At 43.9% G+C, this 14,005-nt stretch overlaps 1 protein-coding gene across 5 annotated transcripts in view; it reads left to right on the top strand.

Annotated features, from left to right (window-relative positions):
- The window catches only part of FGFR2 (fibroblast growth factor receptor 2), a 121,653-nt gene that overhangs the window by 39,641 nt on the left and 68,007 nt on the right, over positions 1–14,005 (top strand). For all 5 annotated transcript variants that reach the window (XM_025396746.1, XM_025396745.1, XM_025396743.1 and 2 more), the window contains one exon: positions 8,269–8,438. In XM_025396746.1, coding sequence (XP_025252531.1) covers positions 8,269–8,438 — 170 coding nt within the window. The remainder of the gene's footprint in view (positions 1–8,268; positions 8,439–14,005) is intronic.

Raw genomic sequence — 14,005 nt, 5'->3', positions numbered from 1 at the left:
TTTTTTTTTTTTTTTTTTTTTTTTCTCCTTTTGGATTGAGACATTGAAAATTTAGTTCTGTATCTTCCAGTTGGAAAAATATATTGCAGGTCATTCCCTCTGCTGATATGCTAGATTATTGATCTAATTTTGGTGGTTAATATAAGAAGGCAAGCTCAGCTGCCTGCTAGAGTTCTTTTTAGATTCTGTACAAAGTACAAAAAGCTTGGGCACCAAATACAATGGCAAAAATAACAATCAAGAATTAAAGATCGGGCGCAGTGGCTCACGGATGTAATCCCAGCACTTTAGAAGGCCGAGGTGGGCGGATCACAAGGTCTGGAGTTCGAGACCAGCCTGGCCAATATGGTGAAACTCCATCTCTACCAAAAATATAAAAATTAGCCGAGCTTGGTGGCGGGCGCCTGTAGTCCCAGCTACTCGGGAGACTACGGCAGGAGAATCGCTTGGACCCAGGAGGCGGAGGTTGCAGTGAGCTGAAATCGTGCCACCACACTCCAGCCTGGGCGACAAAGCAAGACTCTGTCTCAAAAAAAAAAAAACAAAAAAACTATCTCTCTCTCTCTATCTATCTATCTATCTATCTATCTATCTATCTATCTCTATCTATCTATCTATCTATATCTATTTTAAGTTGATTTCTTCATCACAGATGTGCAGGGCATTCTCTGGTCATATTTTAGCAGCTGACTAGCTGATGACCTCACACGGTACCAGCACTAGATGTTTCCAAGTGGAACAGTCCTGTGATGCCATTACAAGCCTGGCTGCCAGGAAATAATGCTGTTACATATGCCCCTCGGTGCAACACATTTTCTCCAGAAAGAAAGTTGCAATTTCAAATGCTAATTTTTGAAATGCATCCAGGTTGAGGGTTTTGAAAGGTTGAGAATTTATCCTTTTGCATGGAAAAGCATAAGTTAACTAGTTCTTGCCTTCCCTAAAACTAGGTATGTTGATGGGTTATCTGGCAGCCACTAGGTAGATACATATACCCATTTGTTCGAGGGATTTTTATTGTCTCCAGCTTGTGTTTCGGTGATTAATGTTTCTGAAGAGCTTGAGACTTAGTTTTGAGAAGATCATGATTGGCGAAAAGTTCAGGTCCGTTGCTTAACTCGAAGGAAGTGATGGAGAAACAGCTGTATCAAGACTCTTGCTGCTAAAGTGGTTCTTTCTCTCGAGTGATGCGAGACAAAGTGATTTTCTATTTCAGTTTCATTCCTGTTGAGACCTGCAGATGCCCACACTCCATGTCAGGGAGAAAGACTATTTTTTTTGGAAGTAACTAGGGAAAATGAAGGTAGTTAGCCTGAGATCCCAAACTCATTTCATTGATTAACCTGCCGATAACAGTTCAAAGTCACCTTTGTTCTAATTGGGATTTTTACTTGGTAGAGATCCTAAGTTGGTAACCGCAGGCTTCTTAGTTGTGCTGAAGTTTCTAGGAATTGAAAAGAACAATAACAACAACAACAGCAACAAAAAACCCACGCAGGCTTCGCAAATTTTTGGAAATTCCCTTTGTAATGAAAACATCATCAATAAGTTGGTTTGGGCCAGCACAGCAGCTCGCGTCTGTAATCCTAGCTAGTTGGGAGGCCGAAGCAGGAGGATAGTGTGTACCCAGGAGTTTGAGACTAGCCTGGGCAACATAGCAAGACCCCATCTCTACAAAAAATAAAAAATTAGCCAAGTGTGGTGGCTCATGCCTGTAGTCACGGTTACTCGGGAGGCTGAGGTGGGAGGATCACCTGAACCCAGGAGATCAAGGCTGCAGTGAGCCGTGGTCATACCACTGCAGTGCAACCTGGGCAACACAGCAAGACCCTGTCTCTTAAAAGAAAAGGCTGGTTTTGGTATTTTATCACAAAGACTGGTGATGAGGTTCCATCCAATGGTTGGACTGAATATCTTTCTCAGTCTCCTCCTTGGTTAAACAGCGCAGCCAATGATTGGAGAAGTTTCCTTTGAAAGCAGATCTTGGCAATTCCCATGGGCTAACTGGTCTGCTCATGGGCTCAGTTCTTTCACTTGTGGTTAACTTGCTTGGTTTTTAAAACATATATTTCTGATTGAATGCCTGGCTGGTTAGCAAGTTTTTAATGAGAGTTCTCAAATAAAGCCACAGACATACCCCCTCATAATCATATCCTCACTCACATCTCCATATTTTGTTAGATTTGTTTTCTCTTAGTTTATACCAAACCGAAAACAGAACTGCAGGATAGTGGGGAGCTCTGAGACATTTTTCCCCTGTCAGGAGTCAAGGCATTCAAATGTCCTGATTAGTGATATTTTTAAAAGCCCTAATTATAGACTCGAGACAGAGGCTTTAGTGGGGCTTTAGAGAGTTTGTGAGACTTAATCTAGGAGCTGAAACAGGCTGTGTTTTTAAAATTTTTTGCATCCATAAAAATACAGTTGGCAGTCATCAGTGGCCGCTGCTCACATAAATCTTGAACTTTTGACTTAATTACCATGGGAGAGTTCAAAGGGCAGGCTGGAGTGGTTGAAGGAACACTGCTCAGGGAGCTGGAGATGGGCCTGGCCTCAGCCCGGCCTCTGGCTGTGTGACCTTGATCAAATCACTTAACCTTTCTGGATGACATTGATCACATCAGTCGTTGGGCCAGATGGTCACTGAGGTCTCTTTGGTACAGCCTGGTAATATGATTCCATGTTTCTCCTTTAAATCATTGGGCCGTGTTCTCTCTTTTTTTGGTTCCAGAGAGAGAGAGAGAGAGAGAAGATTATAAACCTTAGATGTCAGCATTGGGATGTGTAAGGGTTTTGGTGGGGGCAGGCCCAGCAGACTATGGTTTCTGATTAAGTTTAAATTGCAGGGTCAAAAGAAATCATATAATCCTACCATTTGTTGATAGAATCAATACCTGCCTAGCACATGGATACCTGGAAAGTATGTTCGAACTGGAAGGGACCTTAATCAGTGCAACTACTTCACTTTATAGCTAAAGCTTTTAATAGTCATCCATCCGTCCGTCCATCCATCCATCCATCCATCCATCCATCCATCCATCCAATAAACGCTTGAGTGCCTACCCCATAGGCTGAAGACAACTCCAGCTGTACCCTCCAGGTGCCCTACTCTTGTTGGTCAGCATCAGAAGGAATATTTTTCAGTACAGAGAAACTGATGTTAGAACCACACATCTATCACAAAGAAGGGGCCCTGAGAAAGAATGATAACTTGGCTCTAGGGTGGGAATGTTAAAGGCTGTGTTGGAGTCCTTTAAGGGAAGTTTCTGTGCATTTATAAATCTCTCTTTAACCCATTGCATCTTAAAAGACTTCTGTTGTCTTAAAGTAAAATTCTACTTACTTAATATTATTACTTATATGCAATAACTGTTACAGTGTAGAAAATGATAATGAGTAGGTATGCTATGCGCTGGTGATGGGATGGGATTGATTGACTGTGGCTAGGTTTGACTGTTCCTTTAATCAGCTCATTCTTAGTATTTAATGATTAGGAGAACATCATTCTCGTGGTACCTATCACATCAGAAGCTCTAAGAATGTCAGAGCCAAAGGTACCATACCTATCATCGAGATTAATTTGTTTCCTTTACAGGTGGTTTAGTGTCATTCATTTTGAATGCCATTGGAAGTTTATACCACACATCTCTATTAGTTGACTTTAAGCCCACTCTTCATACACCTCTAAGGTATATAAAGTTCAGGGAAACTCATGTGTCCTTGGCTTGCAGATTCATTTGATTGATTGATTGATTGAGACAGAGTTTTGCTGTTGTCGCCCAGGCTGGAGTGCAATGGCATGATCTCGGTTCACTGCAACCTCCGCCTCCTGGGTTCAAGCTATTCTCCTGCCTCAGCCTCCTGAGTAGCTGGGACTATAGCCATGCGTCACCACGTCCAGCTAATTTTTGTATTTTTAGTAGAGACGGGGTTTCACCATGTTGGTCAGGCTGGTCTTGAACTCCTGACCTCGGGTGATCTGCCTGCCTCGGCCCCCAAAGTGCTGGGATTGCAGGCGTGAGCCACTGCACCTGGACTGCAGATTCATTTTAGGTAGGACTGTTGAGTAAACATCCCTGTTGAGCATCTACTATGGACAAGGCTGATCTCGGCTTTGGTAGATCTTTAATTTGGTACATGAGTTCCTTCTCCAGATGAGAGTTGTTAAAGCTGTTCCTGAGCCTTGGTATAAAAGGGGCTTCCTTAGGTAGAGGAGCCTGTCCTCGGTGCCTGGATGGTGTTTGTCTCCAGCTGCTTTGCAGTTCTTGGGAAGCCCTGGCATTTCCATGTGTGGCCTTTCCAACTGTGAAAACATACAGAGGACACCAGGCTGCTGATGAAGGAAACACCGTAAGGCTATCTTATAGTATTATTATTTTTCTAGATCTTACAGATTCTTCAAGGTTCACATAAAGCTAGTGTATTTCAGGAAGAGTTATTGTAAAATTATAAAGGAGTTCTGGCCGGGCACGGTGGCTCACACCTATAACCCCAGCACTTTGGGAGACCGAGGCAGGCGGATCATGAGGTCAGGAGATTGAGACCATCCTGGCTAACACGGTCTCTACTACAAAAAAAAAAAAAAAAAAAAAATTAGCTGGGCATGGTGGCGGGTGCCTGTAGTCCCAACTACTCGGGAGGCTGAGGCAGGAGAATGACATAAACCTGGGAGACGGAGCTTGCAGTGAGCCGAGATCGTGCCACTGCACTCCAACCTAGGCAACAGAGCGAGACACTGTCTCAAAGAAAAAAAAGACTTCCTCCCCTCCCGTATCAAGTTCATTAAACCTATTTGTGAGCTTGACATTTATTTATTTTTTATTTATTTATTTTTTTTTTTGAGACGGAGTCTCGCACTATGTCACCCAGGCTGGAGTGCAGTGGCGCGATCTCGGCTCACTGCAAGCTCCGCCTCCCAGGTTCAGGCCATTCTCCTGCCTCAGCCTCCGAGTAGCTGGGACTACAGGCGCCCGCCACCACGCCCGGCTAGTTTTTTGTATTTTTAGTAGAGACGGGGTTTCACCATGTTAGCCAGGATGGTCTCGATCTCCTGACCTCGTGATCCGCCCGCCTCGGCCTCCCAAAGTGCTGGGATTACAGGCTTGAGCCACCGCGCCCGGCCGAGCTTGACATTTAAAGAGAGGCTGTGTGCTGGTGTGATGTTAGCAGTCACCAGGGTGGGGCTGGTCACACAGGGGAGCCTGGGCGGAGGGTTGTGCCTGGATTTTTTATGGTGCCCCCCGACCTTGGATCTCTGCGACTTAGATGAGCAGCCCTGTGCCCGTATCCTGCTGTATGGCGGTGTCTCTGTTTTGCAGAAGCAGATTTTATAGGTGTAGCTTTGGTGATTGAAATATCACCCCAGGGAAGTGGCTACCTGCCAGAAATTCCAGCAAAATTATTTCACCTTAGTCCTTAAATCACTCCTGAGGCACCAAGACAAAGGTGCGGGTTGCCCGTGTGCTGTTGCTGTTGCCGCAGGTCAGGCCTGCATAGGTACGCGTGGTCTGGGGCGGTCCCTGTGCTGTTACAGTCTCACCCATGGCTTGGCCCAGTGAGGGCAGAAAAGAACAACATTCCTAGTTCCTTCAGCTAAATCCCACTTTTTTTTAGGGAACATAAAAATCATGCCTCATGGTATGTAAGCACGTATCTGTTGATTTCTTCTATGTAAAACAGAAAAGACATTCCACAGGATCAGCTCAGTAGTAATTGATGCGATCTGAAAGAGTTACTGCATTAATATTTAGCTAATTCTTATGAATAGGCTATTGTGTTTACTTAAACAAATGACATGAGTGCAGACACCTGACAGCATGAGGTATGCTTTCCATTTAGGTCAGATTTGTAAACGTCTTTGTGTAGTGACAAAGCTCATTATTTGTTTTGTGCTCTCAATGGTTTCCTTTTAGTGACTGTGGCTGTGGATGGATTTTTCTAAGTAGAAGCTTTTAAAATGAAAGATTATTGAAATTGTTTCAGTATATGCCAGGCCCTGAGAGTCTTGTGATGAATAGGAATCAAGTACTCCCTGGTGAACCTTCAAAAGAATAGGTGCGTTTATAGGCATTCAACACCCAAAGCCAAATGGCTACCCAGGTTGCAAATGCAACTGGATTCAAACGGAAGAATTCAGTCCCTGTTCCTTTTTTCTTCTCCTTCCTCTTCTTCCCTCCCAGCTTCTATAGTTTTGCCCCTCTTCCCGCTGTTTTAGCATCGTATGGATGCACCTAAATCCTATCACTTTGACACTTAGATAAGCACAGGGATAAAGATACAGCATGCCCTTGTAAAGAAATCTCAGCCCTACCTTTGACAGCAGGTTTCAAGAGCAAGCGTGAAGGTAATTGGGGTAGGTGTTTGGATGCAATCATTTCAATTCCTAATTGTATCCTGAGAGTCTGGCTGCTAAGTGAAGGGGATCCTTATCCCCCAGGGACTGTGCTCTACACCCATAGAATAGAGGACACTTCTAAATATGCATCAGAGACAAAGTCCCTGCCTAGGGCCATTTTGCCTTGGGTTTGTGAAGTGTGTGTGCTGTTGTTCGGTCTAGCCTTCATCAGAAATAAGCGCAGTTATGAATTAGCCTTCTAGAATGTTCAAGGTCCTGTTGGTGGCTGTTTCAGAGGAATACAGGGATTTTGGTTACCACTTTGCTAAGACAAAAACATATATGTGAAAAGTTAAATTGCTGTACGGTAGAGGTTCTAGACAGGAAAAAAGGAGGACATGTGCCTTGACCCAGGATGGCTTTCCCGAACTTTAGCCTTAAACATCAGAATGGTGGAAGGTACGGATTCCAACCTCATGGAGAAGCTGCGTCTTCCTAGCAGTGGAGAGTAGGGTTGAAGACAGTGGGCTCTGGCATCAGGCAGATGTAGTTCAAATCCTGGCTGCACTTCTTCCAAGCTTCGTGGCTTTTGGCAGGTTACGTAACTTCTCTGTGCCTCAGTTTCCCCACTTGGAAGCCAAGGTTATGATAGTGCTTTTCTCATTGAATTGGTGTGAAGATTAATGTGTTGACATGTAAAAACTCTTTGAGCAGTGCTTGGCAAAGCAGAGGCTTTCAGTCAATAGTAGTCATTAGCCACTATTAGCAGGCATGAAGAATTTACAGTGGTATTCTGGCTTGAGGTTGTGGCTTTTATTTAGATAAAATGCACTTTGCTTGGTGATTTAAAACTTTTTTCTTGAGTTTAAAAAATCACTTGTATTTATGACTTTCAGGGATATTTGGAGGGCATAACTGTAACATATTTAATTGGTAGCTTCCTCTTAAGTTATCATTAGTGGGGTGGTAGGGTTATAGCATTCATAACCACCCTTGGAAATAATTTTTTTAAATAAAAAAGTTAGTGTGTATTTAGTGATACAGTTTTTATTTGTTTGTATATAAGTTCTGAGAAATGTATGAATGCCTCTCTGGGCTATTTTATTATATTAGAATGATAATGTATACTATTGATTGCCATTTAAAGTAAGGCGCCAGTGGATAAGTTGATAGGGCTTTTGAGAACAACTTGTTTTTAACTAGTGTGTATATGTGACCATTTAATAGGTGTGGCAATCCAAAATGATATATATATATATATTTTTTTTTTTTTTTTTTTGAGACGGAGTCTCGCTCTGTAGCCCAGGCTGGAGTGCAGTGGCCGGATCTCAGCTCACTGCAAGCTCCGCCTCCCGGGTTCACGCCATTCTCCGGCCTCAGCCTCCCGAGTAGCTGGGACTACAGGCGCCCGCCACCTCGCCCGGCTATTTTTTGTATTTCTTAGTAGAGACGGGGTTTCACCGTGTTAGCCAGGATGGTCTCGATCTCCTGACCTCGTGATCCGCCCATCTCGGCCTCCCAAAGTGCTGGGATTACAGGCTTGAGCCACCGCGCCCGGCCATCCAAAATGATATATTTTTGGAGGACTTAGCTGTCGCAGTTGTATACGTTGTTCATATGTATATAAAGTAGCATTTTAAAACATGATTTGACATGAAATGATTTTCTGGCATCAAGAACAAGAGAGAGAAGGGGCCTCAAACACTTTTTTTTTTCCCCCCGTTAGTAGACATGAAGCGTCCCTCTCTGGGACCTTCTGCCCAGCCAGCTGGATTAGACTTCTGAAAATATTTTCCAAATGTAAATATTACCCAAAGATTTTAAAAATAGCTTATCATTTACATGCAGAGCGAAATGATCTAACCTGTTTGGAGTTTACTCATGGAGGGGAAGCTGTCCATCGGTATACATTCTAATATTGTTTTCCAAAACAGGAGCACCTTACTGGACCAACACAGAAAAGATGGAAAAGCGGCTCCATGCTGTGCCTGCGGCCAACACTGTCAAGTTTCGCTGCCCAGCGGGGGGCAACCCAACACCAACCATGCGCTGGCTGAAAAATGGGAAGGAGTTTAAGCAGGAGCATCGCATTGGAGGCTACAAGGTAGAATTCTGCTTTCAGAACATCACATTTCTTGCATTTTTGTTTATTTATTTATTTATTTTTGAGATGGAGTTTCTCTCTGTCACCCGGCTGGAGTGCAGTGGCGTGATCTTGGTTCACTGCAACCTCCACCTCCCAGGTTCAAGCGATTCTCCTGCCTCAGCCTCCCGAGTAGCTGGGACTACAGACGCCCACCACCACGCCCGGCTAATTTTTTGTACCTTTAGCAGAGACAGGGTTTCACCGTGTTGTCTAGGATGGTCTTGATCTCCTGACCTTGTGATCCGCCTGCCTCAGCCTCCCAAAGTGCTGGGATTACAGGTGTGAGCCACCATGCCCAGCCCTACATTTTTGTTTATCTTTTTAAAGTGCTCAAAAGTTAGCAGAAATTAGAAGGAATACTTTAACAACAATCAATAATTGTCACAATTGCCCATGTCAGGGTTTGATATTAACAAAAAATATTACCCCGGACTTACATGTAATTTTAAAGTACAATTCCCATTTGTGGTGTTCTTCATATGAGGAGAGTTTAATAACAGAAGGGTCGAAAGTTGAGAGTCTGTTTTCTATATGCTTTATAGTGTATAAAACTAAAACGGGTGTGGAATTTGAGAAGCGTCAGTATAGTTTCCCTGTCCGAGCAGGATTGCATGAATAGTGAGGGGACTTGGATTAGAGACTGGGGTATGAAATATGAAGCATTAAGGGAGAGTGCATGGAGATGACAGCAGCAATCTGCTGTCCTCCTTGAAAGATTCTGAAGAGCCCATCACACAATGCCATGAAATTTAGTCTCATCACTCCCTAGGGAGTTTGAAATTGGCAGCTGTCTCCCTGCAGATGCCTGTGCATGCTCCTTCTAGCCTTTGTTCATCCACTTAGCAGACATTGATTGAGCACCCTGTGTGCCAGGCACCCTCCTGGGCTCTGGGGAGATGAGAGGGTGAGGGATGGCTCCAGTTCTGAGGGGCTCCTAGTCCAGTCCTGGAGGGGAGGCAGAGGAGAACTCTGGCAACAGGAGGGACACAGGTTTGGTTGAAGTTGCAGGAACATGTTGCATCCCATGGATGTGCATGGAAAGGTGATATTGGCTGTTTGGAAGAATAAGGAGAAAGGAGGTCAGGAAAGGATTCAGGTCTGAGTTGGAAGGAGAGGTGTCTCAGAAAGAGAGATGGAATTTCCAAATTATTTAGTATGGAAGGGGAGAACTGTAATAATTGAGCATATGAAGAGGACTGAAGGAATGATGAAATTCTCTGGTGCATTTGAACATAAGTGGGCATATTAGTTACCTGTTGCTGCATAATAAATTGCCCCAAGGTATGGTAGCTTTAAGCAACATTTACTACCTCACCGTTTCCTGGGTCAGGAATGAAGGTGTGGTTTAGCTGGATCTTCCATCTCCAGCTGTCTCACAGGACTGTAAACAAGGAAGGGTTGAGGCTGAGGTCTCATCGGAAGGATTAATTGGGGAAGGAACTGCTCATGTGGTTGCTGTTAGGATTCACTTCCTTGTAGAGGGCCTCAGTTCCTCACTGACTGTTGACTGGGGGCTGCCCACTGTTCCATGCCACGCGGGCCTCTTCATAGGGCAGCTGCTGTCATCAGAGCAAAGGAGGAGCCAGAGAGAGAGAGAGAGAGGATGAGAGCAGGATCACAGAAGTCACAGCCTTTTGTAGCCCAGTGTTGGAAGGGACGGCCACCACTTTTGCTTTTTTCCATTATTAAGCGAGGCCCTAGGGAGGAGTTTGCCCAAGGACCTGAATGCCAGGAGACATGGGGATCACTGGAACCCATCTGGGAAAACTGACGGTGGGAGGAATAGAAGACGCTCTTTAGCTCAGACCTCAGGTCCTTTAGAGCCAGGTGGGGAGGATTCCTCAGTAGCAGCAGTGGGACATCCGGGACTGTGTCTCACGTGTCTTTAACACACCAGCATCACTTAACTCCATCATTACTGTGGGTAAATGAGCCTCCTTTCCACCTAAAAATGCCCTGGAGCCCTTTTCTGAAATCCCATAGACAGTTATTCATCTTTAAAGGATTATTTGCTCCTGCAAAAGTTTTTGCCTTTTTAACACTTGGAAATTAACATCTAGAGGCTAAAATTCAGGGGAAAATGGGGACTGCGTATGAGTAAGTTTCTAGTAACGCATGGCGGGCAGTGAACATGTGAAACAGTTACGAGGCAGATCTGCTAGCAGGTGGGTACTGTTGAAGCTTGGAAGTAGAAATACTTTGGTTGGTTTTCACAACTCCTACTTGGTGGTGGAAGCAAGTGGCAGGGGGGTGATTTGTCCTTCTGTTCTTAGTTCAGTCCTTAGACCAGATACGATGAGATTGAAAGGTTGGCCCTTTTAAAAGAAATCTTTTTGAAAAAGGAAAAAAAAAAAAAGTGAAGGATTTCATGGGGGGATGCTGGTTAGAAAGGAAGAGTTAAACAGCCCCTGGGATTGTTTTTAACCACCAAATGCTTTCTGAAACTCACATAATTGATGCAGTTCCAATGATTTATTTAAATACAATCTGAGTATGAGAATGGTGGTCAAAATCCTGGTGGTTAACTAATTTCGTCAATTAAGACAGCCTTGTAAATAAGTACAAAGAGGAGCTGATGAGGCTCCAGAGACCCCTGGGCTCAAAATAAATGGAACCGACATCATTACTATGGGGAAGGAGCTTTTTGCAAATCTGAATTAGTGATTACAAATATGCTAAGAGACTAACAGGGCCTAATGAGAAAATGCTGCTTGATTTTTAACAGGTGCAGTTCAGTGTTAATTACTGATGCCAACATTCTGCTAGACGGAGAGCACCTATGTTCTAAAAGCAAAATGAGGACTCTCAGCAGAAAGCCTTTAGCCTGCCCCTGTGGAGTGCAGATGACCAAAGTGATTTTGTTGTGTCACGTTGTGCCGTTTTTGGAGGGAAAAAGAAATGGAATTTCAGTGTGCGGGACAAAAACCTAAAATATATTTTGCTTTACCAAAAAAAAAAAAAAAAGGCCAAAAGCAGAAGAAGACCACGCCTTTGGATACAGTGTGCTGGTGTGGTCCTCGCCCTTATGGTTCTCTGGTGGAGAAAGGCTGTGGCTGTGGGGTGGGGTGGCCTGGAAGGTTGGCCCACTAGTTACAGAGGTGGTCAGCCTAGGTTGATCAAGGGCTTTTCACAACAGCAGTGGCATTGAACGTTCATTTTAGAGATGCCAGAAACTCTTAGAAATTCCACTGAGTCTCAAGGGCTTCTGGGGCTTCAAAAGGAAAGACACATTTCTCATCTCCTGGGAAGGTTCCTTTAGTTACCTAAGGCATCATCTTTGCTAATGTGTTAAGCCAACCCCAGGTCCCGGAGTCACTGGAGCTCACAGAGGCTCATTCCCACCTGTGGGCCTCCCTGATGGTGAACTCCCTGGCTGGCTGTGGCCTGCTCTTGCCTCAGAGAGTCCTTATTGGGGCCTGACCAGGGCAGACTTTGGGGGGAATGGTCCCTGGTGTTGGGTTTTCCCTCTGATATTTTTTTTATTACCTATGTAATCTTAAAGACATGTGCCTCTGGGTTGGGCGCAGTGGCAGTGTAATCCCAGTGCTTTGGGAGGCTGAGGCAGGAGGATCATTTGAGGCCAGGAGCACAAGACCAACTTAGGCAACATAGTGAGACCCCCATTTCTGCAAAAAGTTTAAACCATTACCTGGGCGTCGTAGTACTCACCTGTAGTTCCAGCTACTCAAGCAGCTGAGGTGGGAGGATTGCTTGAGCCCAGGAGTTTGGGGCTGCAGTGAGCCTTGACTGTGTCTCTGCAGTCCAGCCTGGATGATAGAGCAAGACTCTGTCAAAAAAAAAAAAAAGAAAGAAAGAAAATGAAAAAAGAAAAGAAAAAAAAGAGGTACCTTTGAACATTTGACTTGAGGGAACTCTATTGTCATTTTCATTCCTCACCACTTCTCCAAAAGCAAAGAGACCTAATTGAAACTCAGAGGGCCTGACATCTAACTGATCCATTCCTGACTCCTGTCCATTTGCCACTTTGCTTTATTTTATTTTTATTTTTTGAGATTGAGTTTTGCCCTTGTTGCCCAGGCTAGAGTGCAGTGGCACGATCTCAGCTCACTGCAACCTCTGCCTCCTGGGTTCAAGCGATTTTCCTGCCTCAGCCTCCCAAGTAGCTGGGATTACAGGCACCCACCACCACACCCAGCTAATTTTGTATTTTTTGTAGAGACGGGGTTTCACCATGTTGGTCATGCTGGTCTAGAACTCCTGACCTCAAGTGGTCCACCCTCCTTGGCCTCCCAAAGTGCTTGGGATTACAGGCGTGAGCTACCACACTCGGACTATTTGCCATTTTATTTAATGAAGAAGCAAAATGCCAAGTTTTCCAAGGTACATTTTTTCCAGAAAGCAAAGACCTGAAAAGCTTCTTCGAACAAATGTGTATTATTTCTGCAATTTTTCTTTTTCCTTTATAAATCTACTCATTCCATAAACTATGATTGCGCTTTGGTGGCCTGTCCATCTCATGCTTTCTACCTGTTTATGGATCAGGCACCTTGGATCGGGCACCTTGGCCCCGTCCCCTGCATTACAGCTTGTTTTGAAATGGCATGCATGTGTGGTCAATACAGGGAGGAGGGAAGACAAAAAAAACAAAACAAAGTCAAAGAGAATTATGAAATGGGACAGAAAGCTCATTTTCATTCGAATGACCAGTAGAACTATTTGGTATTCTGCAGTTCGGTCTTGTTTATCAGAGAACCCATGCTGAGCCATCCTTAGGTGATTAAGAATCGAATTATTATTTTTAAAGTATGTGAGCAAAGTCTCGCTGGATGTTATTAATGTGTGATTGGTATAATAGTAAAGCTGGACTTGAATCATAACTCTATCTCTCTAATCATACTTATTCCTGAGCTTTTACATCAGTCTTGACCACGGGCACATTTTTTCAGCTCTCTGTGCCTCAGAATCCCCTGCCTTAAAATTAGAAGATTGGGTAAATAATCCTGATCCCTTCAGGCTCTGAGAACTGTAATTTAATAGCATCACCATCATGTAGCATCAGCCATTTCTCTTCTTAAACTACAGCACAGATTTTTTTTTTTTTTTTTTAATAAAGAGGTTACCTTTATGGCTAGATATTTCACAGGGCTCAGGACAGTTATTGCAATTTAATGCTGAGAAGCAAGAAGCTGGCTGAGATAATTAATAGACCACCTCAGTTCTCACCTCCTTCTTAGGTAATGATTTAGGCATAGGGGATTCTTAAAAACCATCTTTTATGCCACTTCGAAGTGCCTAAGAACCTAGACCAAGAGAGACTGCAGGAGAGAGGGCTTATTCAACGTGACTGTGAAATTGGCACAGAAGCCCTCAGCACCAGGTATTACAGGGGTTCAGGTCCCCCTGGAACCCCTCAGCAGAGAGTAAAGCATTATTGAGCATGAACCAAGTATATTTCAGATCTCAGAAAAGATGATTTTAAAAACTTTTACTATAATCACTACTAAACTGGTTGTTTTGAAGCATAGGTTAATTAGATTTACATTTTCTAGGTTAGTTAACTTAGA

The sequence above is a fragment of the Theropithecus gelada genome, chromosome 9 (genome assembly GCF_003255815.1).
Source record: "Theropithecus gelada isolate Dixy chromosome 9, Tgel_1.0, whole genome shotgun sequence".
NCBI lineage: Eukaryota > Metazoa > Chordata > Mammalia > Primates > Cercopithecidae > Theropithecus > Theropithecus gelada.
This window is presented reverse-complemented; position numbering and strand designations above follow the sequence as displayed.